This window comes from Lithobates pipiens, unplaced genomic scaffold (genome assembly GCF_037356315.1).
Source record: "Lithobates pipiens isolate NorthernLeopardFrog02 unplaced genomic scaffold, aLitPip1_a1.2 Scaffold_23, whole genome shotgun sequence".
NCBI classification, from domain to species: Eukaryota; Metazoa; Chordata; class Amphibia; order Anura; family Ranidae; genus Lithobates; species Lithobates pipiens.
This window is the reverse complement of record NW_027507785.1, coordinates 197,246,686-197,274,415: the sequence shown is the minus strand read 5'-3', so window position 1 is coordinate 197,274,415 and position 27,730 is coordinate 197,246,686. Positions and strand designations below refer to the sequence as shown.

Sequence of the window (27,730 nt, the reverse complement as noted above, 5' to 3'; positions counted from 1 at the left end):
ATGTGCTCCAATTTATAAAATTGGCATACATTCTAAGGTGTGGAACTGTATGCTCACAACTAATACCAACTTCATAATTCAACTTCTACATTAGGATTTTTCCACAATTAGTCATCGGTGATTAAGGAAATTTTTTGTGTTTTTGTAATTTGAAAAATTTGTAGTGTTTGTATTTGAAAAATACACCTGTAAAAATATTGTTTCGTAATTCAGTTAGATATGAATTATATCCAGCCAGTAGGTGCAATTCCAGCACCATTCCACATGTTTTCTAGATTCTCCTTAACCACTTTGTTGAAAAAAACTCTTTACAAGCTGAAATTTGCAAAAACAACAAAATGAGCCAGAGAAGGGAGTCATTGATTTTATTTTCTTCTCCTTATCTGCTGTGTTCAAATGACCACACCTCGGGTTTCAGTCAGCGACAGTATCTGCATAGCTCTTTAGAATACTTACAATGTTCCTTGATATGCTTGGTGCACCCTGTATTGCATGTTTATTTTTAAAACAAAGATTTTATTTAGATTGCAAAACAGCAGATTTAAAACATCAGTACACTTTTTGTTCCTTCTCCCTAGTCCTTTAAAATAGTGTGATTTAAGAACCCTTTCCAACCCTGGTGCATACTTAACTCTCTGTGGTTGTGGATGACCACCTTAAATGTCTACATCCTAGGTGCCGTAGTCTCCTCCAGTCCTGGCCGAACCTGCACAGTAACTTCCTGTATAGTTTAATAGTGCCCCACTATTAGGATATCTTGTATATGAGTATATGATATCTTCCTGCAAAGGCACAACCAGTGCCCAATGAGACATAACGGAGGATGTAACTTAAAACAATGGGCACATTGTTCAACTGCTGTTTATTGTAGATCTGATACTCCTAAAGCCAGCCATACATGTATTAAAATTTGGCCAATCCTTCCTGAACTGGACAAATTTTGATCAATGTATGGGCGGGCTGGTTGTACACAAAACAATCTATCAATCGACTTGTGTACAACCAGCCTGTTGAGAAATTTTCTCTCAACCACTGCCACAGGCTATATTTCATGGTGCTGACCAGCATATTCTGATGGTAGGGACATTTCCTCGCTGTCAGAATAGAATAGCTCAGTGGGAGGGATTCCTCCACCCGCTTTGAGTGTGTGCATGGGGGAACTGAACTTTTTTCTGTTGTTCAGCCTGCTGGTTGAACAAAAAATACATGACTCGTGCATGGCCAGCCTAACAGATTGAAATAAACTAACATGTACTCTATTAATTACCTTGGTAGTGCTGGAGTTGGACGTACAGGAACCTATATAAGTATTGATGCCATGTTGGAATGTCTGGAAGCAGAGGGCAGAGTGAATGTTTATGATTATGTGGTACAGTTGAGGCGTCAACGCTGTCTGATGGTCCAAGTAGAGGTTGGTATAGAAATAAGGTAAAATATCTAATAACAATGATAAACCTTGGACTACCCCAGTTAACAGTGTATGAGTTCTTATGATTATAATGACACATGTAATATAACATTTTAAAATTACTTTCTATATACTCTTAATTATAATGTAATATTCTGTACTTTTATTAGAAGTAGGTAGAGGTAGTTCTAAGGCTGCATTCAGACTTGACGTTTCCTGAACGTACAACAAAATGCATAGTAAATGCATATTTTGCTGCACATTTCAGAATTTCTAGAAAAAAAATTTGTTTTGCAGACGTGCATTTTGCTGCCCAGAAAAAAAACGACACACATGTAGCACAGACCATTCAAGAGAATGGGCTGACCTATGTGCGACGAGTGGAAATGCATGAAAAATACGCAAAAGAGTGAGCAAGAATGCATGCTCCCGCTATGCAAAGTGTGAATGACCGGACAGATATTAGCCAAAAATGTATCATATCCAGCGCTAAGGGGAAGGGAAATTGCAGAGACAGCACTGCAAAAAAAAAACTAAGGAGAGCAGTACAAAAACTCCATAGTGTACAGTGCCTTGCGAAAGTATTCGGGCCCCCTTGAACTTTTCAACCTTTTGCCACATTTCAGGCTTCAAACATAAAGATATAAAATTTTAATTTTTTGTGAAGAAACACCAACAAGTGGGACACAATTGTGAAGTGGAACGAAATCTATTGGATAATTTAAACTTTTTTAGCAAATAAAAAACTGAAAAGTGGTGCGTGCAAAATTATTCGGCCCCTTTACTTTCAGTGCAGCAAACTCACTCCAGAAGTTCAGCGAGGATCTCTGAATGATCCAATGTTGTCCTAAATGACTGATGGTGATAAATAGAATCCACCTGTGTGTAATCAAGTCTCTGTATAAATGCACCTGCTCTGTGATAGTCTTAGGGTTCTGTTGAATGCGCAGAGAGCATCATGAAGACCAAGGAACACACCAGGCTGGTCCGTAATACTGTTGTGGAGAAGTTTAAAGCTGGATTTGGATACAAAAAGATTTCCCAAGCTTTAAACATCCCAAGGAGCACTGTGCAAGTGATCATTTTGAAATGGAAGGAGTATCAGACCACTGCAAATCTACCAAGACCTGGCCGCCCCTCTTTCAGCTCAGACAAGGAGAAGACTGATCAGAGATGCAGCCAAGAGGCCCATGATCACTCTGGATGAACTGCAGAGAACTACAGCTGAGGTGGGAGAGTCTGTCCATAGGACAACAATCAGTCGTACACTGCAGAAATCTGGCCTTTATGGAAGAGTAGCAAGAAGAAAGCCATTTCTCAAAGATATCCATAAAAAGTCTCGTCTAAAGTTTGCCACAAGCCACCTGGGAGACACACCAAACATGTGGAAGAAGGTGCTCTGGTCAGATGAAACCAAAATCGTACTTTTGGCCCACAATTCAAAATGATATGTTTGGCGTAAAAGCAACACAGCTCATCACCCTCAACACGCCATCCCCACTGTCAAACATGGTGGTGGCAGCATCATGGTTTGGGCCTGCTTTTCTTCAGCAGGGACAGGGAAGATGGTTAAAATTGAGGGGAAGATGGATGCAGCCAAATACAGGACCATTCTGGATGAAAAACTGTTGGAGTCTGCAAAAGACCTGAAACTGGGATGGAGATTTATCTTCCAACAAGACAATGATCCCAAACATACAGCAAAATCTACAAAGGAATGGTTCACAAATAAAAGTATCCAGGTGTTAGAATGGCCAAGTCAAAGTCCAGACCTGAATCCAATCGAGAATCTGTGGAAAGAGCTGAAAACTGCTGTTCACAAACGCTCTCCATCCAACCTCACTGAGCTCGAGCTGTTTTGCAAGGAAGAATGGGCAAGAATTTCAGTCTCTCGATGTGCAAAACTGATAGAGACATACCCCAAGCGACTTGCAGCTGTAATCGCAGCAAAAGGTGGCTCTACAAAGTATTAACGCAAGGGGGCCGAATAATTTTGCACGCCCCACTTTTCATTTTTTTATTAGTTAAAAAAGTTTCAAAAATCCAATAGATTTCCTTCCCCTTCACAATTGTGTCCCACTTGTTGGTGATTCTTCACAAAAAATAAAAATTTTATATCTTTATGTTTGAAGCCTAAAATGTGGCAAAAGGTTGAAAAGTTCAAGGGGGCCGAATACTTTCGCAAGGCACTGTATTAGTCTTAATAGAATTAACTAAATAAAAGCGTATACTGCACTCACACATAAAGATACATAAACAGGCAGTGCAGATAAGTCTAGGGTTCAGCTGGCCTCTCCTAATCTTCCAACTCTGACCAGGGAAATTACATCTAAAGACATCTGTGTAAAGGAGATGTAGACCAAGTATACTGTAGGTACAGTATATGCATCCTCAGTCTGCAGTTAACTTGAACTCTGGAGCTATGAGCTCCTTTTAACCCCCCCATGGCATAGGATAGACATTTTCGACACACAAATACATTCTATAAAGTTGTAAATGTGGTTCAATAATAGGTCTTTAGTGTAATGATTTTTCTTGATTGTATGTTTATGACAGTTCCAGTATATATTCATACACAAAGCTTTGGTGGAATACAATCAGTATGGAGAAACAGAAGTCAGTATGGCTGAACTACCGCTAATCCTCAATAACTTGAAGGCAAAAGATTCTCCCTCTGAACCTTCTCAGCTAACATGTGAATTTCAGGTATGTTGGCCCAATGCTGTGTCTGTGCTGTTCTGTGGATGAAATTGAGTTCTATTACTGTAAACTCAAATTAAAAACATTTACTTTCTTTAAAATGAGTTCTGTACTTAGACATGTGCACACTTAAATATTTTGTTTCGGAATTTCGTTTTCGTCCGAAAAATGCATTTATTTAGTTACTACCGAATTTTTTTATTTATTTAGTTTTTCGTAAAAAAATTGCATTCGTCTGAAAATCCAAATTAATTAAGGTTGAATCTGGCATTGAAGGCTTATGGTGTCTGTCGAATGTTCAAAGAAGATTCGACGGAGCAGCTAAACTGCATGACTCCGTATAGTTTAGCTGCTCCGTCGAATCATCTTAGAACTTAAATCTATTTCCTGGAGGAGATACTTGGCTTGGTTCATTTGATTTCGGGTAAGGAGGCACTCTATGTTCCGAATCAAATCATCTCCCTGAAAAAATCTCCAACCCAGGCTGGGTTAAAGCCACACGCATTTTGGGCTTACAATTTGGTGAGCATGTTCTCTATCAATTGATGACACATCTCGTTATTATTTTCCATTAAGATCATTGAACACAGACATCAATGTCTAAACTGCTGGCAACAAAAGTGAGTACACCCACAAGTGAAAATGTCCAAATTGGGCCCAATTAGCCATTTTTCCTCCCCAGTGTCATGTAACTCATTAGTGTTACAAGGTCTCAGGTGTGACTGGTGAGCAGGTGTGTTAAATTTGGTGTTGTCGCTCTCACTCTCTCATACTGGTCACTGGAAGTTCAACATGGCACCTCATGGCAAAGAACTCTCCAAGGATCTGAAAAAAAAGAATTGTTGCTCTACATAAAGATTTCATAGGCTATAAGAAGATTGCCAAGATCCTGAAACTGAGCTGTATCACGGGTGCCAAGACCATACAGAGGTTTAACAGGACAAGTTCCACTCAGAACAGGCCTTGCCATGGTCGAACAAAGAATTTGAGTGCACATGCTCAGCATCATATCCAGAGGTTGTCTTTGGAAATAGACATATGAGTGCTGCCAGCATTGCTGCAGAGGTTGAAGGGGTGGGGGGTCAGTCTGTCATTGCTGATACCATACACACACTGCATAAAATTGGTCTGCATGGCTGTTGTCCCAGAAGGAAGGAAGATGATGCACAAGAAAGCCCACAAACAGTTTGCTGAAGACAAGCAGACTAAGGACATGGAATACTTGAACCATGTCCTGCGTTCTGATGAGACAAAGATAAACTTATTTGATTCAGATGGTATCAAGCATGTGTGGTGGCAACCAAGTGAGGAGTACAAAGACAAGTGTGTCTTGCCTACAGTCAAGCATGGTGGTAGGAGTGTTATGGTCTGGGCTGCATGAGTGCTGCCAGCACTGGGGAGCTACAGTTCATTGAGGGAACCATGAATGCCAACATGTACTGTGACATACTGAAGCAGAGCATGATCCCCTCCCTTTGGAGACTAGGCTGCAGGGCAGTATTCCAACAAGATAACAACCCCAAACACACCTCCAAGATGACCACTGTCTTGCTAAAGTATCTGAGGGTAAAGGTGATGGACTGGCCAAGCATTTCTCCAGACCTAAACCCTATTGAGCATCTGTGGGGCATCCTCAAATGAAAGGTGGAGAAGCGTAAGATCTCGAACATCCACCAGCTCCTTGATGTTGTCATGGAGGAGTGGAAGAGGACTCCAGTGGCAACCTGTAAAGCTCTGGTGAACTCCATGCCCAAGAAGGTTAAGGCAGTGCTGGAATGTAATGATGGCCACACAAAATATTGACACTTTGGGCCCAATTTGGACATTTTCACTTAGGGGTGTACTCGCTTTTGTTGCCAGCGGTTTAGACATTAATGGCTGTGCATTGAGTTATTTTGAGGGGACAGTAAATGTACACTGTTATACAAGCTGTACACTCACTACTTTACATTGTAGCAAAGTGTAATTTCTTCATTGTCACATGAAAAGATATAATAAAATATTTACAAAATTGTGAGGGATGTACTCACATTTGTAAGATACTGTAATGAAGCATACTAGTGCAGGAAATTATATCAGTTTTGTTTTACAAGTCCAAAACAGGCACCAGGTGCTGGAGCAGGCTTTCTGAGAAACGGTGTTGTGACATAGGAAGCAGCATTGTGGGCAGCAGGGGCTGGATGGATGGGCAGCCCCAACAAACTACAGTGGCACCAGCTGCATCTGCCACCTTGTCCAGTCTGCTCTTGATCTGAGGCTCCAAACAGGCTCTTCTCCTGCCTGAGCCCCATAGTAGCTACATGGGCTGCTCAGACGGGAGTTCCACCACTGCCTAGGTTAAAAAAAAAAAGACCTTCACAGACACCACAGCATACAAAGCTAAGTTAGTTCTCAGGACTATGGGAATAGCTTTAGAAATTCCTTTAGGCTCATTAAAATTTATGAAAGTCCTATGGGCGTCGGAGCAGTTAGCTCTGTGTAATTGAATTATTTGTTTCTTTGTTTTTATTGCTGATTGTGTACTAATATAAAAGACTTTCATTTGATTTACGATTCCTATTTGATATAAAAAAAGATGCCAATGTAAGCCCTTGTACACACGGTCAGACATTCTGACGGAAAATGTCCGATCAGACCGTGTTGTCGGATAATCCGGACTGTTTCCGTCAGAATATCCGACAGACAAAGTTTTAGAGCTGGGCTATAACTCTTTCCGACTACATGATCTGATCGGACAAAGTCTGATTGTGTGTAGAGAATTCCGATCGGACAAAGTGCCACGCATGCTCAGATCAAATTCCTAGACCAAAGCTATTGGCTACTAGCCTGAACGTAGTACCGTCATAATGAAATAACTTCATCACATTGCGTACGATCGGATTTTCCGACAACTTTGTCCTACCGTGTGTATGCAACACAAGTTTCGGAGAAAATCCGATTTTGTTGTCGGAATGTCCGACCGTGTGTACAAGGGCTAATGATTAAATGGCTGCATGCCAATAAGCATTTGCAGCACAATTCTGGTCACTACACATTTTTTAATTTTTATATATTCCAGAGATTACCATCATATAGAAACTGGAGACCACAAACCACAGGAAACCATCAAGATAACAAGGATAAGAACCGATTCTCCTCAGTTGTTCCATGTAAGTAATCCAATAATTTAATAAACTTGTTTGGTTCCCCATGCTGTCTAGGTAAGGTATGTCACTCCTAGTAGATTATAGATGATCCTAAAATGCAACCTGATCTTCAACTAAGTCATAATAGTGACTGAAGGCAGCCATATACACTGCCATATATTAACTTGACAAATAAACCCTAGGACAAAATTATCATTTGTATAAACTATCCCATTACATATTCTTTTGTCAGAGTCTACCTTAAAGAAGAACTTAATTTTAATTGCTGGGGACTACTTAGCAACTAGCAATGTTTGAGTGAAATAAACACTTTGGTAAGGAGTATATAACATACAACACATTGTACAGAGTTCACTGATTAGAATTTTGAAGCACAATGCCCCTTGCAATGCTGGCAAGTAAAAAGGAAATGCCCTGATGTTGGTGGTCAGTGGGAAAAATGTAATTGAATCTTCAATCATAATAGTGAATAAACAGCAATTTACACTGCCATGTATTTACTGGACAAATGGTTTAAAAGTACAATATTATTTTTATAAAGGATTTACTGTATATAGCGTCAACACTTTGCGCAGTGCTTTACAGAGTGATGGCAGACAGTAGAGTTACAATATAATTAAATACTTGAGGAATCAGAGGGTCCTGCTCATTAGAGCTTATAATCTAAAAGATTATCAATTGAAAACATGAATTATGAAAATATGTTAAACATTGCTAAGCTCTCACTACGTTATGAGAAATTGCCGCAAAAATCCAGAAGGGCTAAATCAGATTTTGGTACTTTAGTGGTGAGTTTTGGTTGTGAATTTGTTATTAGGATTCATGTTAGTAATATGTGTAAACTTCCATTTCTATATTGTTTCTAACATCTGTAATATTCTGAAAGAAGTTAAAGGAAATGTGAGTTTACAACTTTAAAAATGATATTCTTTTTTTATTTTTTGAAATCTCATCTCTTCTCTGCTCCCCAACAGCTGCAGGTATTGGACAATCAAATGAGTCTCCGGCCACCGTGGTTCCTCCACACACACATACATGTACATTAAGTAGGAACGTACAAGCCGGCAGGAGGAACCATTGTTTCCAGAGGGAGGGCAAGTATTCTACACACAGAGAAGTGTTGAATACTTGCAGCAATAGGGGAGTGGAGATGTGTCAGTTTTTTTTTTACAGGTGAACTATTTTATGACCCTGTTATTGTTAAAGTGGGAGTAAACCCATGGATTTAAACAGTTAAAAAAAAAAGGCATGCCGGGAATGCTAACTGCACATTGGCTGTGCTCTCAGCCAAACTATCAAACCATCCAATGGCTGGTGTCATAACGAATCACATGTGCAGCACCATAGCAGTTGAAGATTAAACAGAGGCAAAGATGGCAGCTTCCTTGGCTGAAAACAATAGGGGAGTTTACTTCCACTTTAAAAACCCACCTCTTCTCTGCTTCCCAACTGCTGAAACTATTGGACAGTTGGATGAGTCTCTCGCCACTGTGGTTCCTCTAACAAATATACATCCTATAAACTATAAATCTTGTGAGCTACCAGAGGGATGGCCAAAACATAATAATAAAACTAAACCCATGTGAAGTAGAAAAAAAGAAAATTATACAGCCGCTAGCATTGATCACACTCCCATAAATAAAACAAATAAATGCAGCGCTGTGTGAATGTGTACAATATCATGTATCACATAAACCAATGCAATGGTGAATAACATAAAGTGCTATTTTGCCTATAATAGATTAGTGCATGATTAAAGTGCTCCAAGCAAGTTCACAGTGAAAGTAAATCAATAAAAAATTCCTATGATGAGCTAGTTCACAGTGAAGGTAGATAAATGAAAAGCCCTATGATAACCAAGGATGTGACTTTGTGGTGGTGCTCCAAACAAATGCACAGTGACTTCAAATACGTGCTCCACCCTGTGTGATTGTGCTCACCTCAGGGTATGTGACCACACAACTAGGTTTGGTCTGAAAAAGCAGCTGAACCACCTCTGGGCTCTGAGTATGATGGTCTCTGTGGGTTCCCCAGGTTAATCCAATTATGTTCTCCTCAAATCAAATTATAAAAAAGGCTAGATAGTTTATTACTGTTTAAACTTGATTTTTTTGAAGTTAAAAAAACATCAGGGTACTCACACTTTCATGGTGCTTCCAGTGCACCACTCTACAGCAAACAATGTTTAAAAAATCCAATCCAATAGGCTATGAAACTTGTGTCCATCAGCAGCTGCTCAGAAAGCGTGTATACTGTCTCCTCCTCCGTCCTGTCCCCTCTCTAACATGTGTCGACACAGGGCTGTCACATGTCTTCCTCAGGGGGATTACCACAATGCATAAGTGTGAAGCAGCCTGTTGTGTACCATGTAGAAGAGTCTGACGTGTAGGAGGAGACCTCTCTTACAGCCCTGGCTCAAGAGCCACTGGAGTGGGAACAGCAGACTCAAGAGCGCAGTGAGGTAGGAGTGACTGTTGTAGTGCAGGTGCAGATGGATGGACGATGAGCCACCAAGAAGGTCCGGATGCAGATGTCAGTGAAGGTAGGTGCAGGTCAGCGACCTGGAAGCTGGCAGGTGCACGCTGGAGCAGAGTGAGAGAAGGTAATCAGACCAAACTTGAACTGGCAGACTGGAGCAGTGAGACAGGCCAGGTCAAAACACAGGTAGTCAGGCAGGTAGGGCTGTAGCTGAAGCAGGGTCAGATAAACAGGCAGCGATCGGCAACAAGATGTCAGCAGGAAGTCCAAGTAGCAGGGTCAAGCAAGCCAAGGTCAGAGTTGGAGATATCAGTAAGTCAGACAGAGCCGGGTCACCACATGTAATCAGCAGACAGGTGCAGAGGTTTCAGGAATCACTAGGTGCAGATCAAACAGCATTGCACTTGCACAGCTGCTGTCCTTTTAAAGGCCTATTGGCACCAAATAGTGTCTAATGTGCGCGTACATGCGTCTGGCGCGTGCTCCCGTGCACGTGCGCATCCAGGTGGGTCCGGCGTGCGCTATTGGGCGCATGCCACTGCCCGACTGGTACCCGTGTGCGCATGTGCACACACATGTACCTCCGTCTTGTCACATCAAGCAGCCTGTGGGATTTTACATGTTGTTATAGCCCCTAGCAATAATCACTGTCTTCTCCTGGCAGGGATGACTTCCTTGCAACCTGTGGTTGCAGGAAAGAAATTTGCACCATCTATGGCTGGCCTTGAATTCTAGTTAAAGGGGACTTTTTCCCATTTCACCAAAAAAATCACATCAGCACACAGCTCTCCTAATTCCCAGAGTTCAGCTTTAAAATTGTAAAGCACACTGTAAATGCTTTAAGAAATTACTCTGCACATATGGATTAATATTGTTATTATCATGATTAATGTTAATTGGTAAAAGTGTTCCACACAATAAGTTTTGCCTTTAACCTGCCCTGCTACATATAAAAACACATAGTTACATAGTAGGTGAGATTTAAAAAAGACACAAGTCCATCAAGTCCAACCTTTGTGTGTGATTATATGTCAGTATTACATTGTACTGTATATCCCTGTATGTTGTGGTCGTTTAGGTGCTTATCTAATAGTTTCTTGAAACTATCAATGCCCCCCCGCTGAGACCACCGCCTGTGGAGAGGAATTCCACATCTTTGCCGCTCTTACAGTAAAGAACCCTGTATGTAGTTTAAGGTTAAACCTCTTTTCCTCTAATGTTAATGAACGGCCACGAGTCTTATTCAACTCCCCTCTGCGAACATTTTTTATCCCTATTGTGGGGTCACCAGTATGGTATTTGTATATTGAAATCATATCCCCTCTCAAGCATCTCTTCTCTAGAGAGAATAAGTTACCTAATACCCCTTCTGGTCTTCCTTTGGTGTTCTTCTTCCTCCATCTCCATCTTCAAGAAGATGGAGGAAGAAGAAGAACACTGAAGGAAGACCAGAAGAAAGAAGATGGAAGAAGATGCGGGGAAAGAAGAAGAAATTAATAAAGGACTTGTCAAAAACCATCTCTTGTCTTTTTTAACCTTTTTGACACTTTTTTGTGAAATGGTAGGGGTACATTTCTACCCCATTACCAGTTCACACAGGGGGGACCAGGATCTGGGGGACCCCTTGTTAAAGGGGGCTTCCAGATTACAATAAGCCCCCCGCCCGCAGACTCCCACAACCACCAGGCAAGGGTTGTGGGGATGAGGCCCTTCTCCCTATCAACATGGGGACAAGGTGCTTTGGGGGCTATGCTGCCTGGTACGGTTCAGGAGGGGGTAGGACGCTCTCTCGCCCCCTTTTCTTGCCAGGTTGCGTGCTCGGATAAGGGTCTGGTATGGAATTTAGGGGGACCCCCATGCATTTTTTTAATTACTTTTTTCCTTTAGAAATGTAATTTTGCTGTCAGACTCTTCTAAACACGGGAAACATGCGTCCTTTTACAGGCATACTATAGGCACCCCCCAGGTACAAAATTTAAAGGAATATTACACTTTTATTTTTTCACTTTAAGCATTATTAAAATCATTGCTCCCGAAAATACTGACAGTTTTAAAAAATAAGACAATCCCATTTTTTTTAATATTGTGAAAGATAATGTTACGCCAAGTAAATTGATCCCAACATGTCACAATTCAAAATTGTGCCCGTTTGTGGAATGGCATCAAACTTTTACCCTTAAAAGTCTCCATAGGCAACGTTTAAAAAATTATTTTACAGAGGAGGTCTAGGGATAGAATTATTGCTCTTGCTCTAACCTCACATGTGTGGTTTGATCACCGTTTTCATATGCGGGCCTACTCACGTATGCGTCAACTTCTGCGCGTGAGCTCGTCAGGATGGGGCACTTTAAAAAAAAAAAATCTTATTTATTTTACTTAATTTTATTAATTGTTTCACTGTTTTGTAAAAAAATAAAATAAAATTTGGGTCACTTTTATTCCTATTACAAGAAATGTAAACAGTTTTCAGGGTTTTTATCACTCCTAGCACTTCCCTGTCCATGAATGGGACTTCTAGGCTATCCATGTGTTCCGTGGAGAGTTTTGGAATGGAAAGGCTATCTAGAAAAGCGCTTAATGTGGAGTCAGTGGGAGGAGCGCTTGGCGAGTAAAGTTTGTCGTAGAACTCATGAAATAAGTCCAAAATCTTGGAGGGATTGGCCGTGACCTGGAATTATTATTTTCGGCAATATGTCTGACTTGATTTTGGGTGTCAATTTGGTTGCCAGCATGGAGCCCATCCTATCCCCTTGCATGTAAAACCGATTTTTGGTCCAGCGGATTTGTTTCACACGCCTTAGCTGTCAGAGCTAGGCTGAGCTCCAACCTGGCTTTGTCAAGTTGTGGGATCATGGAGGGGGAGGGGTTTAATTTGTGGAGTGCCCTAAGTTTAGTGTACTCAGCCTCTAATCTTTTGATATCTGCTCCCCTTTCCCTCTTAATGGTAGAAGCCATTCTAATGACCTCCCCTCTAATGAAGGCTTTATGAGCTGCCCACAATGTTTCAGCTGAGATATCCTCTTGGTCATTGAATCGTAAATATTCTTTGAGGGATTTTTCCAACATCGTTACTCGGATAGGGTCAGAGAGAATGGACTCGTTGAGTCTCCACTTTCTCTGGTCCAGTCTGCAATAATGGGAGCGGAGTGTCAGGACTACCATGGAATGTAAAGTAGAGTCGGCAATATGAGATTTCACAATAAGTGGAATAGATTGGGTGCAAACCAGGATATGATCAATCCTGGCGTAGGAGCTGTGTGGGTGAGAAAAGTGTGTATAGTCTCTTTTGTTGGGGTTCAGCTCCCTCCAGACATCCCCCAGCCCCTGGACATGAATGAGTTTTGCTATTTTAAGGCTTTCGTTGGTTGGGCGAGTAAGTTGAGCATTGAGGAGTCTAGATTTATCTAGCCCTTGGTTGAAGGCCACATTAGAGTCATCCCCAAAGATGAACGTGCCCTCCAGTAATGGGAAGAGGGTTTGAAAGAGGCATCTGAAGAAAGCTGCCTGCCCCTTGTTAGGGGCGTAGTAGGAGATCAGGGAGAATAGCTGACCATCTATTGTGCCCTTGACCATGATGTATCTGCCCCCTGGATCTTTAGTATCCGAGACCCAAATAAAGTTGCATGTTTTAGCTATCATGACTGCTACCCCTTAGGTTTTATTCTCTGCACTTGCCATGTAAAACTTGGGGAAATGGGAATGGAGAAATTTAGGGCTGTATCTAGGGGGGAAATGGGTTTCTTGCAGTAGGACAATATCAAGTTTAGAAGATTTGTAAGCATTAAAAACCTTCTTATGTTTGAGGGGGGAGTTTAAGCCCTGTACATTATGGGTAGCAACCCGCCATATATTGTGTGTGTGATCAGCCATGGACCTGGGAGGAGGGGGAGCTGCAAGATCCATTGTCACTTACCTTCATCTCGGACAGCTGGGCATAAGCTGATAGAGGGCGCAATAAGCAATTCCTGCAGGTAGTGTCCATCTGTTTCGGCCTACCATGGAATGGGTCTGTAAAACAAAAAATGAGGGAGTGGTGCTCCAGGAAGAGATAGAAAAAGAGTAGAGAAGAAAGTAGAGTCCAGAAAGAGAGAAATGTACCCCCACCAAGGGTGTCAAGGACCCAAGGGGGAGAAAAGTACCTGGTAGTCATCTCACTGAGTGTCGTGAGATGTTGTAGGAAGATCAAAATACCAACCACAATGGTTGGACGTCCTATCCCCCCAACAACCGAAGGGGTCAAAGGGATAGGAGGAGGCACATGTGAACCATAACGTGCTAAAGCGCCCTAGAACCTGTAATGCTGTACTATTAATAGAGAAACCGGTAAATAATAATGAAAAACAGGTTGTAACAAGTGTAGCTAAAAAAACACCCAGGGGGCTTACTCAGCCCCATAAACTTTACCACCCGGAACCCTCCCCCCCCCCAAAAAAAGGAGGGGGAGAAAAATTGGAGGGGAGAGGAACAGGTCTGCCGTCCCCAGGGGGGACTGACAGATCCGCATGGGGATCTGTCTTCTCCCTCAAGTGAAGGGAGAAACTGGCGCAACCATTCCCATGTGTTGGGAGAGAGCCAGGCTCTTAGGCCAAAAAATAACAAAAGATATAAGTGCCAATACTGATCTGAGAGTTAGTTCTAGGTATCAAATGGAACCTGTGGTCATGCAGGTCTGTTGTGAGAAGATCTTCTAGATTTGGTCTTGGTCCATAGAGGATTTGGAGAGCTTGTTGGGGGAGGACGCTTGTTAGATTCTGATAGATAGGAAGGGGTTTCCGTGTCCATCTCCTGTGATATTATTTTCAAGTTGAGAAGTAGCTTCTCACCCAAAGTGAAGGTGGAAAAGGAGTGTTGCTGACCCTTGTGGGAGAATTTCACTGCAAATGGGAAGGCCCATTTGTACTTAATGTCCCTCTGGGCCATGGCAGACAAGAGCGACTTCAGGGCTCTTCTCCGTTGAATGGTGGAGGGAGAGAGGTCTGCAAAGATTTGAATGGGATGACCTTGGCAGGTGACCTGGGGGAGAGCCTGGGCTTTTTTCATGACAGTTTCTTTGACAGCATAGTAATGTGGTTTAGCAATGATGTCCCTCTGAGAGCCATCCTTTCTGGGGGGCCGAAGGCTCTGTGTACTCTGTCCAGCTCCAGGCGAGATGTTTGGGATGAATGACTTAATCAAGTCCTGTGTGGCTGTTGTGACATCAATGATTGATTCCGGCAGGCCTCTGATCCTGAAATTTTGTCTCCTAGACCTATTTTCCAAGTCGTCTATGCGTGAGAACACAGTGTCTAATTGGTCTTACAACGTTTGGATAAGGTCAGAGTTCTGATGAGAAACTGCTGTTGTCTGATCTAATTTGTCTTCTATGGAATCCATCCTGGAGCCAATATTCTGGAGGTCTGCTTTGATTTCTCCTGTAATAGTAGCTGCAGTAGCAGCCAGTCCCCTTTCCAGAAGTGTTGAGAATTTGAGAAATAGTTCTTCCACCAAGAACTGAGAGGTGTGGGTATGGGTAGAGGGGCCATGAGGGCCGGAGGCTACCATGGCAGGTGGAACTGCCGGGGAGAAGGCCTTATGCCTAAAAGAGTGACTGAGCAGGGACTCTTTGGAGGCTGGGGAAGGAGTCTGAGCTTGTGCTCCTGTGATGTGGGCCCCAGAGGTAAATTGAAGCAGGGCAGGGGCTATTACATGCCTGTAGTCTGGTGTAGTTTCTATGAGGGGGAGAGAAGGCTGTGAAGCAACAGCCGCCATGGCGGCCATCTTGGTACCCCCGGGCTGTGAGGCGGCAGTAAATTCCTGATGCAGGTTCCGTCTTACACTAGGTCTTGACATGCAGGGGGGCTCTCGTGAGAGGGGGGTAATAGGTACCTTGCAGGGTGTTCTTCAGCTGGAGGCAGAGGAGATAAAGTACAGCTTTATAGCTTATTATAGTCCGACGGCAAATGCATTATTTTAAATTTTTCTACATTGAACCTCATTTGCCATGTAGTTGCCCACCCCATTAATTTGTTCAGATCTTTTTGCAAGGTTTCCACATCCTGCAGAGATGTTATTGCCCTTCTTAGCTTAGTATCGTCTGCAAATACAGAGATTGAACTGTTTACCTCATCCTCCAGGTCATTTATGAACAAATGAAATAAGAGTGGTCCCAGCACAGAACCCTGGAGGACCCCACTACCCACCCCTGACCATTCCGAGTACTCCCCATTTATCACCACCCTCTGAAGTCACCCTTGTAGCCAGTTTTCAATCCATGTACTCACCCATGGTCCATGCAAACGGACCTTATTTTGTACAGTAAACGTTTATGGGGAACTGTGTCCAATGCTTTTGCATAATCCAGATGCTCCATGTCTACAGGCCTTTATCTATCTGGTCACGCATCTCCTCATAGAAGGTTAGTAGATTGGTTTGGCAAGAACAATTCTTCATGAATTCATGCTGATTACTGCTAATGATACCGTTTGCATTACTAAAATCTTGTGTATATAGTCCCTTATAATCCCCTCCAAGAGTTTACATACTATTGATGTTAGGCTAACTGGTCTGTAATTCCCAGGGATGTATTTTCGGCCATTTTTAAATATTGGTGCTACATTGGCTTTTCTCCAATCAGCTGGTATCATTCCAGTCAGTAGACTGTCAGTAAAAATTAGGTCTGACAATTACTTGACTGAGTTCCCTTAGTACCCTCGGGTGCAAGCCATCTGGTGATTTATTAATGTTAAGTTTCCCAAGTCTAATTTTAATTCTGTCCTCTGTTAACCATGGAGGTGCTTCCTGTGATGTGTCATGAGGATAAACACTGCAGTTTTGGTTACCGAAGCCCCCCGATTCCCTTGTGAAGTCTGAGGAGAAGTATAAATTCAATACCTTCGCCATCTCCCCATGCTTTGTAACCGGATGTCCTTCCTTCTTTATGGGACCAATATGGTCTGTCCTCCTTTTTTACTGTTTACATACTTAAATTATTTCTTGGGATTTTTTTTGTTGCTCTCCTCCGCTATGTGTCTTTCGTATTCTATTTTAGCCATCCTTATTGCACCTTTACATTTCTTGTTGCATTCTGTATAAAGTCTGAATGCTGATGATGATCCCTCAACCTTGTATTTTTTGCAGGCCTTCTCTTTGCATTTATATGCATTTTTACATTGGAGTTAAGCCATCCAGGACTTTTGTTCGCTCTTTTAAATTTATTACCCAATGGGATGCATTGGCTAATGTCCTTATTTAACCCCTTCCCGCCGAGCGTACGCAGATGTGCGTACTCGGGTTCCGGGGGGTATACCAGGATGATGCCCGCACCTTCAGGCATCATCCCGGTACCATTTTTTTCAGCAGGCGATTGGCTATCCAGGCATAACAACCGATGCGGCTAAAAGCTGCTCGGCTGTTATGCCAGAGGAGCGGGAGGGGAAGTCCCCCCTCCCGCCGCCTCCCGCCGCTGTTACCGGTGCTTCCGCTCGATCGGGAGCACCGATTCACGTTCCGACGCCTCCGGCTGCTGGGGAGGAACTGGAACGAAGCCGTAATTGGCTTCGTTCCAGTCTCCTCATCGTAAACACGGAAGCGACGTCATGACGTCACTTCCCGTTTACTCGGCTGCCAATGGCGCCGGTTTTAAAAAAATATCTGGTATTCAGAATCGCCGTTTTCAGCGATCTGAATACATTCAAGTGTAAAGGAGGGGTGGGGGGTCTTTTAGACCCCCGATCCCTCCATAAAGAGTACCTGCCACCACCTATTACTGTCACAAGGGATGTTTACATTCCTTGTGACAGCAATAAAAGTGATCAATTTTTTATTTATTTTTTAAAACAATTTAGTCATTTTAAAATAAATAAAATAAATAAAAAAAAATTTTTTTAAAGTGCCCGCCGTCCCCGCGAGCTTGCAAAGCAAAGAAAACACATACGGAAGTCGCGCCCGCTTATGTAAACGGTGTTCAAATCACACATGTGAGGTATCGCCGCGATCGTCAGAGCGAGAGCAATAATTCTAGCACTAGACCTCCTCTGTAACGCTAACCTGGTAACCGTAAATTTTTTTTTAAAGTGTCGCCTATTGAGATTTTTAGGTACCGTACTTTGTCGTCAAACCACAAGTGCGCACAATTATAAAGTGTGACATGTTTGGTATCTATTTACTCGGTGTAACATTATCTTTCACATTACGCAAAAAAATTGGGCTAATTTTACTATTTTGTTTTTTTTTTATTCATGAAAGTGTCCCTTTTCCCAAAAAGTTGCGTTTAAAACACCGCTGCGCAAATACCGTGTGACATAAAATATTGCAACAAGCGCCGTTTTATTCTCTAGAGTCTCTTCTAAAAATATATATATAATGTTTGGGGGTTCCAAGTAATTTTCTAGCAAAAAATATGGATTTTAACTTGTAAACGCCAAATTCCAAAAATAGGCTTAGTCATGAAAGGGTTAATATGCTCCTAAAGCAAACCCATCTCTTCTCCGTGTTTTTTGTTCCTAAGATTTTATCCCAATTTATACTGAAGCCAATTGACCTGTGATCGCTGTTACCTAAATTGCTCCGTGATCAGGTCTGTATTGTTGGTAATCAGTAGATCCAGTAACACTTTATTTCTAGTTGGTGCATCTACCATCTGACCCATAAAATTGTACTTTGAGACATTTAAGAACTGGCGAGCCTTAGAGGAATGCGTGGTTCCCTCCGCCCAGTCTGGATAGTTAAAATCCCCCATTATGATAAAACTTCCCATCCTTGCTGCTAATCCAAATTGTGATAGGAGATCTGTCTCCCCTTCGTCCCTCAAGTTAGGGGGCCTATAGCATACTCCCAGTATTATTTTCCACTTAGCTTCATCCCTTTGGAGCTCTACCCATACGGATTCCACCTCCTCCCTAGCTCCCTTAGTGATGTAATCTCTCACATTCACTTGTACACTATTCCTGATATATAGGCATACCCCTCCCTGTTTTTTACCCTCTCTATCCTTGCGATAAAGGGTAAACTCTTGAATGTTTGCCAGCCAATAATGAGAGATGTTGAACCAGGTCTCTGAAATTCCCAAAAAATCCAAATCCTCCTCGTACAATAGTATCTTTAGTTGCAACGTACTTTAGTTACCTGTTCATATCAGTGCAATGAAAGATTTCAGGGAATCACAGAAAAGGATCACAGACTAACAAAGGTTAAAAATATTTCAGAAATTCAGAACTTCAGATTGCATTTTTTTTTTTGCAAAGTTAATGTTCGTAAATAAAGTGAAGCTGCTTATGTTGAATACACAATCATGTGCAAGGATTTTTTTTTTTTAAAGTTGAAATTTCTAGCACAAATGTAGGTATTTAACATGAAAGCAGCTTCACTCTTTTTACAAACATTCACTTTGTAAAGTTAGCTTATAATTTGTACCCTGAGCATTTTTTTTTGCTAGGTGAACAACCTTTGCTTACAAAAAAAGAAATGGGTTGCAGGGACACACCCTGCTAATACAGTGGAACCTTGGATTACGAGCATAATTCGTTCCAGGAGAATGCTTGTAATCCAAAGCACTTGCATATCAAAGCGAGTTTACCCATAGAAGTCAATGGAACAAAAATAATTTGTTCCGCATTGACTTCTATTGCATGCAATACCGCATGTGGCCAGAGGTGGGGGGAGTATTTACGAGTGGTTCTGAGTATTTCCAAACGGCTCCGAACCATTCCAAGTGTCACCGGCGCGCCCGCCCCTCTGGCCAAATGCGGTACTGCACACCCCATTGGCTTGAATCCTGCTCGTTTTGCGAGACAACACTCGCAAACCGAGTCAGGATTTAAAAAGAAAAAATTGCTTGTCTTTCAAAATGCTTGTTAATTGCGTTACTCGTAAACCAAGGTTCCACTGTATTGCACTTTAAAGGCATACTAAGAGACAAGGATAGATTTGAATAAAAAAATTATAAAACATTTTATTACAACATTTTTTAAAATTCAAAAAGATTTTTTAGATCATAGTGTTCACGTTACTCAATCTTCCAATCTTCTAGGGGTCAAACCTCAAGCTTATAAATAAGTATATTAGAAGGTGTTAGAAGGTTCATTATGTTATATTGAAACATGATATCTTCATGTTTTTATCTATGTTCTATGATCTAAAAATCTTTTTATCCTTGTCTCATGGTATGCCATTAAATTCCAGTATTAGCAAGGTGTATCCCTGCAACCCCTTTCTTTTTTTCTAACAATCTCTTGGATGTGGCATGGGTAGAGGTTTTCCTTTTTAAACCTCTGCTTATAGTATTTGGTAAATATGTACATAGAAGTGAAACATTTTGTATTGTGTTAGCGGAAATAGCAGTAGTAAAGTAAAAATGGGCAGTGAAGAAAACAGAACCTTTTTTTTTACTTTCCTATTCTATGTATAAACAAAAAAACCTATCTATATATTTAAAAAAAGTGTCAATAAAATGCATTTTGTATTCTAAAAAGGTCAAGGTCTGATCCTCGCTATAATCCCATTGAAACCGATTTATATAGTGACATATAGGTTAACAGTAAGAGGAGGTTCCACTTTGCTATGATGACCATTAAACATTAGTTTTCCTGATTAGAAACACTAATTGAAAGCATTAAAATAAAATGAAAACATTTGAATAAAAAAATGAATAAATACATTTCCAGAGTTCTGGGCACTTTCTATTTACTGCTGCTGATGTCACTGGGCTTCACAATAGGATCTCACTACAATTCAGGATCCCAATACTCACAAGAAGATGCTCCAGCACTTTACAATTGCACATTCTCATTGTATCTGGGATCCTTCGCTTACTCAGGATCCTATGAGAAATCCCATTGACCTCACCATCGCCTAGGACAGCCTGCTGGGATGCTGATAGACAAGATAAATATTTTTATGATTTACCATAAATGTTTGCTATATTTACTTTTTTCCATCTAGAGTTTTATAATTAGGAGGTAAGAGCTGTTGCATAAGCGGACCTAGTGTTTTTGGTGCATCATCCACTTTATTATCTTGGTTGTTGAAATATTTGTTAAACAGATATAGCAACTGTAAAATGAAGCATGTGCTTTTGTTAATTAGGTCTGCAGATGCATACCTCCCAACTTTTTGAGATGGGAACGAGGAACACCTATTAGCACATATATTTAGGCATAAGAAACACACCCTGCCATGCCTCCTTTAACCACTTCAGCCCCGGAAGGATTTACCCCCTTCCTGACCAGAGCACATTTTACATTTTGGCACTGCGTCGCTTTAACTGCTAATTGCACAGTCTTGCAATGCTGTACCCAAACCTTTTTTTCCCACAAATAGAGCTTTCTTTTGATGGTATCTGATTGCCTCTGTGATTTTTATTTTTTGCGATACAAACAGAAAAAGACCAACATTTTTGAAAACAAATGCTATTTTCTACATTTTGGTGTAAAAAAAATCCAATAAACTAAATTTTAGTCATACTTTTAGGTCAAAATGTATTCATCCACATGTCTTTCGTAAAAAAAAAAATTTCAATAAACATATATTTATTGGTTTGTGCAAAAGTTATAGCGTCTACAAACTAGGGTACATTTTCTGGAATTTACACAGCTTTTAGTTTATGACTGCCTATCTAATTTCTTGAAGTGCTAAAATGGCAGGGCAGTACAACCCACCCCCCCATGACCCCATTTTGAAAAGTAGACACCCTAAGGAAATTGCTAAGAGGCATGTTGAGCCCATTGAATATTTGTTTTCCTGGTGCCTCCATGGCAGCATACCTGTGACAAGCTCCGCCTTGGCTCCTCCCTCAGGACTAGTGAATATTATAAAAGAAAAGGTTAGTACAACCCCCGCATTCTCCTTTTTTTCCTCATACCTCATGGCAGTGAATCCTGGTCGGCATCCTTACCTTCTGCATTCGGCGGCGTCCGTCCGGGTTCAAGCCTCTCCCGGACGCAGTTCCTTCTCTTGGGCAGCTAAATGCGCTTATAAGGTTGGAAGTCCCTTCTGTAGGATCTTTTGGGACAAGCAGTTTGTCTCTTAAGTAAGAGCTTTACCTGCAGTATGGGCGTTCAGGCTCCAGTCTATGGCAGCAGAGGTGGCAGCTTTGCTCTGTTCCTGAGACTTGATTTTCCTTTCCAGTCTCACCTGTCTTTTCCCTCTCTCTCTCTTGCGCTCTGGTTCCCCTGGCTCCCATAGTTTTCGGAGGCCCCCCTCCCTTCCCCCTTGCGTTTGTCATCCCCAGACTCACTAGAGGCCGCGCGCGGTGTGTCTGTGTTGTTTTATCGTCGGTCAGCGTTCCCCGCCGTCGTCTGCGCATGCGCCGGTGGGTCGTATGTTTCGACGGCCAGTCTCGTCGTTCGGTGCATGCGCGGTAGCGTCGGAGGCTTCGGCGGCCATTTTTACTGAGGGCGAATTGTTCACTTTGCCCTCAGAGCGTCAGGGGAGGAGCACAAGCGTGCCACCACTCCTCCTCCTCCTATTTATTTCCCCAGCAGCACAAGTGAAATGCCTGTGGTTAACAAGAGAATTACACTCTAGAGTTCCAGGCTATACCCACCCCTGTTAAAGGTAAGGCATGTCTTAATGCATGTGTCTTCTTATACATGTGAGCATGCGAATATATATATATATATATATATATATATATATATATATAGCTCTAAAGGATATGAAGGAATAATTTATTTATTGAAAATGTATTAATTTATTAAATAATTAAAAAAAAATGTCATTGGAGCCTCCAAAAAAAATAATAATTATAAAATGGATATATAAAAAACAAAACAAAACACAGCACACAGTAACAAGGGGGGGAAAGTCGTTACTTATGTAGGCAAATTCCCTTTTTTTTTTTTTTCTCGTGAATCAGCGCACGACCGGTTGACGCCTCTCCTCTGACTCTTTCCTAGTCGTTACCTCTGCTAAGCCGCCTAACATGAGCCTTTCGCCGCCCGCTCAAGATCCTACTCTACTCCCAAGGTAAGGACCTATGCCCAGGTAAGTTTAAAAAAAAAAAAAAGAGTGCACTAAGGACGGTACTTTTGTATTGCAGTCCTGTACGCCAGAAGACGTCTAAGAAGACCTCAAGGCGAAACGAAGATGATGATGATGACTCCTGTCACAGCAGGGACAGGTCGCCCAGACATGGGCATTACAAAAGTGGCAGGAAAGCTTCAGCCAAGAGGCGCCGTCATTCGCGCTCCCCGAGACCTAGACCTACTAGATGTCAGGCCTGCGGAGGCACCCCGCTTCCGGATAAACTGGTTTGTCGAGATTGCCTTAGAGACTATGCAGCGGACAGAGAGTCTGAGGGCCTACAAGTGGTAGATCTCCTTAAAAAGGCAGTAAAAGACTCCCTTGCGGAATTGGTCGCCACAATGCCGATGCAACAACCGGCATCCCCTCCTCAGGAACAGATGGCTGAGGCCTCCATTCCCGGGCCATCCACGAGTGGAAGTGGTCGTCCGTTCCCTCCCCCCTCCTCTAAGCATCAGGACGAAATGGCCATTTCAGAGGAATCTTCAGATGACACAGATGCCTCTGGCTTTGCCTTCGCCATGGTCCAGCCTTATGTGCAAGCCGTTAAACAAGCAATCGGTTGGGAGGATTCCAACATGGAGGTCAGGAAGTCCAAATCATACTTCCCCTTCCTTAAGCGCCAGATCTCCTTCTTCCCTCTTATGGAGGAAATCAGGGAAGTGATCGAGGAAGAATGGGGGAGGACAGAAAAAAGACTTTCCACCAATCGATTGGGAAAATTATACCCTCTCTCTGGGGCAGATTCCGCAATGCTGGAGGGCCCTCCGGTGGTAGATGCCGCAGTGGTAAGGCTGGCCAAGAATGTCACTTTGCCCCTAGAAGATTCAACTTCCTTCAAGGACCCTCTGGACAGGAGGATGGACCTCGACCTTAAGAAGGCCTATCAGATGGCAGGAAATGCCTGTAAACCTGCAATAGCCCTGACATCAGTGTCCAACGCATTACGCGTCTGGACGGATAATATAGAGTCGGCAATCCAACAGGACATCCCTAAAGAAGATATAATCAAGGCGTTGGATGAGCTGAAGCTCTCAGCTGACATCATTGGGGAGGCCGCCATCGACTCGATTCGTTGCTCCGCAAGGGCAATGCTTCACACAGTAATGGCCAAAAGGGCACTGTGGCTAAAACCATGGGCAGCGGACGTTGCCTCGAAGCAAAATTGGTGCAAGATACCTTTTGACGGTAAAGCCTTGTTCGGGGAAAAACTTGACAAGGCCATCTCTCGGGTCACTGGCGGAAAGTCAGGCCTACTTCCCCAAGACAGGCGATCCAGACGTTTCAGATCATCCGCACCAAGGTTCCAATACTCCAAAAATAGGGACTACCGACAGTCCAGACAAGGGAAAGGCTTCAGGCACAACTGGAAAAGTACACAGTCTACGTTTCTCAAGTCCCGGAGACAGAGGCCAGTACCCACCCCACAGGATCCATCAAAATCCTTTTGACGCCAGGCCAGCCCAAGTGATCCCTGTGGGGGCCAGGTTAAAACAGTTCTCAAAGATTTGGGAACAAAAATGCAGGGATCCTTGGGTAGTTGCAACAGTCAAACACGGTCATTTCTGGTCTTTCCTAGACAAACCTCCCCGGACTTTTTTTCCCCGACAAGGGTATTAAGATCCCCTCAAAAAGCGGAAGCACTAAAGCAATTTCTTCTTTCCCTACAGGAGCAACGAGCAGTAGTTCCAGTGCCTCCATCCGAGAGATTTTTAGGTTTTTATTCCACCCTGTTTCTAGTCCCCAAGAGAAACGGGGGGTGGAGACCCGTGATAGACCTAAAAAGGCTAAATCGCTATATCTTTCTGGAAAAATTCAAGATGGAGTCTCTACAGACGATTATTCGCGTAGTCCAACCAGGGGATTGGATGTTGTCAATAGACCTGCAAGACGCTTACTTACACATACCCATACTCCCTACGTTCCAGAAATACCTGAGGTTCGCGGTGGGGCAAGTACATCTCCAATTTCAGAGCCTTCCATTTGGCCTCTGCACGTCACCAAGAGTCTTTACAAAGACCCTGATTGCCATCATAGCACCTCTGAGAGAATTGGGGCTTCGGGTGTATTACTATCTGGACGACCTTCTACTCCTGGCGAGGGACCCAACCCAGTTAGTGGAACACAGGAATATCCTATTGACAACACTAGCGGATTTTGGATGGAAGATAAACCACGAGAAAAGTCTCCTCTCTCCGACTCAAGAGATGGTCTATCTGGGAGCCTGTTCAATACAATGAACGGAACGGTGTCTCTCCCACCACAGAAGGTATCTTCCATTATCCAACAAATGAAGAAGGTGAGCTCGAAATCCTACCTGACAGCCTCAAATTGTTTGAGCCTGATAGGTCGGATGTCGTCATGCATCCCTATGGTCCCCTGGGCCCACTGGCATTTGAGACATTTTCAGCTGGAGTTCTTAAGACTGTGGAACAGACGATATCTATCCCAACCCATACACCTGACGACCCGGATGCTCAGGAGTCTACATTGGTGGATGAAGAGACAGACGCCTCTGAAGTCTCGCCCGCTAGGGCATGTCGACTGGATCATAATTACTACCGATGCCAGCGCAGCTGGTTGGGGAGCACATTCCAACCAGACCTCAGTACAAGGAAGATGGTCCTTCAATGCAGCCGGCATGGTGTCGAATGTCCTGGAGCTCAGAGCGGCCTATCTTGCACTGCTAGCCCTGGAGTTCGAGATTTCGGGCAAACCAGTTCTCCTCAGGATGGACAACAGGGCCGCGGTATCCTATGTGCACCGACAAGGGGGAACACGCAGCAGATCCCTCCTGAACGAGGTGGAGCCCATATTCCTCTGGGCGGAAAGGAATCTGAGGGACCTGAAGGCAGTCTATCTGCCCGGCCATCTCAACTCAAGGGCAGACGGCCTTTCCCGCAGGTTCGCAGATACCAACGAGTGGTCCTTACACCCGGAAATCTTCAACTGGATAGTGATCCAGTGGGGGCCCCTCGAGCTAGACCTCTTTGTGACAGAATCCAACACCAAACTTCCAAGGTTTATCTCGAGGTTTCCGCACCCCCAGGCGGAGGCAACAGATGCCCTCTCAGCCCCTTGGGCATGCGATCGGGCCTACGCTTTTCCTCCGCAGCCCCTCATACCGAGGTTCCTGTCAAGACTCGTGAGGGAGACATCGACGGTGATAGCGATTCTACCATACTGGCCAAGAAGGCCTTGGTTCCCTACGGCAATGGATCTGAGCACCAGTCCTCCAGTCAAGGTTCCAATAGTACCCCTCCTCCTGTCGCAAGGATGTCACACCCACCCAGATCCCCGCAGGCTGGACCTTCACATCTGGCAACTGAAAGGAAAAGGTTTCAATCCCTGGGGTGCTCCGACAAAGTGATCGCAACCCTGCTCAAAGCGAAAAAAACATCCACGAACAACATATACGATAAAGTATGGAACAAGTTCAGGGCCTTCATGCTTGACAGAAACTGTGATCCAGGTTCCCCTTCATCATCTCAAATTCTTGAGTTCTTGCAGACAGGCCTGGACCTAGGTCTTGCGTTAGGTACATTGAAGGTACAGGTATCAGCGATCTCAGCAGCAACCAGTAAAAGATGGACGGAGGATCCATTGTTAATCCAGTTCTTTAAGGCCGTCAGGAAGATCCGACCACCAACCAAACAATCTTTTCCCACTTGGGACCTTACGGTCATCCTGGAGTCCTTAGCCAATCCACCCTTTGCCCCTTCAAACTCAGCATCGCTCTGGAATCTAACCTTAAAATGAGCCTTTCTGATAGCCATAACCTCTGGCAGACGGGTTTCAGAGCTCCAAGCTTTGGGAGCAGATCATGATCACATTATATTTTACCCAGATAGAGTGGAACTCAGAACAGTACGAGGGTTCATTCCCAAGGTCGCTTCATCCTTGAGCATGTCAGAACCTTGGGCACTCCCAACATTTTCTGAACAGGACTCTGTCGCTCTTCATGAATTAGACATCGCCTCCACTCTGAAATGCTATCTGCAAGCCACAGCTTCATTCCGGGCCTCCATCAGACTGTTCAAAATTCCCTGGGGAAAAAACAAAGGAAAGGAGGCATCAGCTAGAACGATCGCCTCATGGATCGTCAAACTCATCCACAAGGTGTACAGGACAAAGGGACTAGAGACCGCTTCGGCGGTCAGGGCGCACTACACCAGAGCGGTTTCTGCCTCTTGGGCGGCAAGAGCGAATGTGTCGATCGAAACTATTTGTCGGGCAGCGACCTGGTCGTCCCAACATACTTTCCTGAAACATTACAGGGTGGACCCAGGAGCTCTCTCCTCAGTGGAGTTTGGCAGACAGGCAGTCACTTCGGCCTTCGCCTCTTCTAAATAATAATTTCTTTAAAATAAACCTCTAAGCATTATCCCACCCGTCTCAGCTAGTTATTTGTCACAGGTATGCTGCCATGGAGGCACCAGGAAAACAGAAAATTGTACCATACTTACCGTAATTTTCTTTTCCTGGTGCCTATCCATGGCAGCATACATTCCCACCCTCGGTATTCTATATTAACGAGAATGCGGGGGTTGTACTAACCTTTTCTTTTATAATATTCACTAGTCCTGAGGGAGGAGCCAAGGCGGAGCTTGTCACAGGTATGCTGCCATGGATAGGCACCAGGAAAAGAAAATTACGGTAAGTATGGTACAATTTTCAGTTTTTTTGTCCCAAGTGTTTGAATAATGACCAAAAATTTTTTTTTACAAAAAGTTGTCACTAAATGATATATTGCTCACACATGCCATGGTTATATGTGGAACTGCACCCCAAAATACATTTTGTCGCTTCTCCTGAGTACGGGGATACCACATGTGTGGGACTTTTGGGGAGCCTAGCCGCGTACGGGGTCCCGAAAACCAAGCACTGCCTTCAGGATTTCCAAGGGCATAAATTTTTGATTTCACTCCTCACTACCTATCACAGTTTCGAAGGGCATAAAATGCTAAGATGGCACAAGATCCCCCAAAATGACCCCATT

General features: G+C 43.2%; 1 protein-coding gene across 7 annotated transcripts in view; it reads left to right on the top strand.

Moving 5' to 3' along the window:
• Window positions 1-27,730, top strand: part of PTPRC (protein tyrosine phosphatase receptor type C) — a 272,629-nt gene that overhangs the window by 204,328 nt on the left and 40,571 nt on the right. For all 7 annotated transcript variants that reach the window (XM_077452733.1, XM_077452732.1, XM_077452739.1 and 4 more), the window contains 3 exons: window positions 1,276-1,411; window positions 3,965-4,114; window positions 7,167-7,257. In XM_077452733.1, coding sequence (XP_077308859.1) covers window positions 1,276-1,411; window positions 3,965-4,114; window positions 7,167-7,257 — 377 coding nt within the window. The remainder of the gene's footprint in view (window positions 1-1,275; window positions 1,412-3,964; window positions 4,115-7,166; window positions 7,258-27,730) is intronic.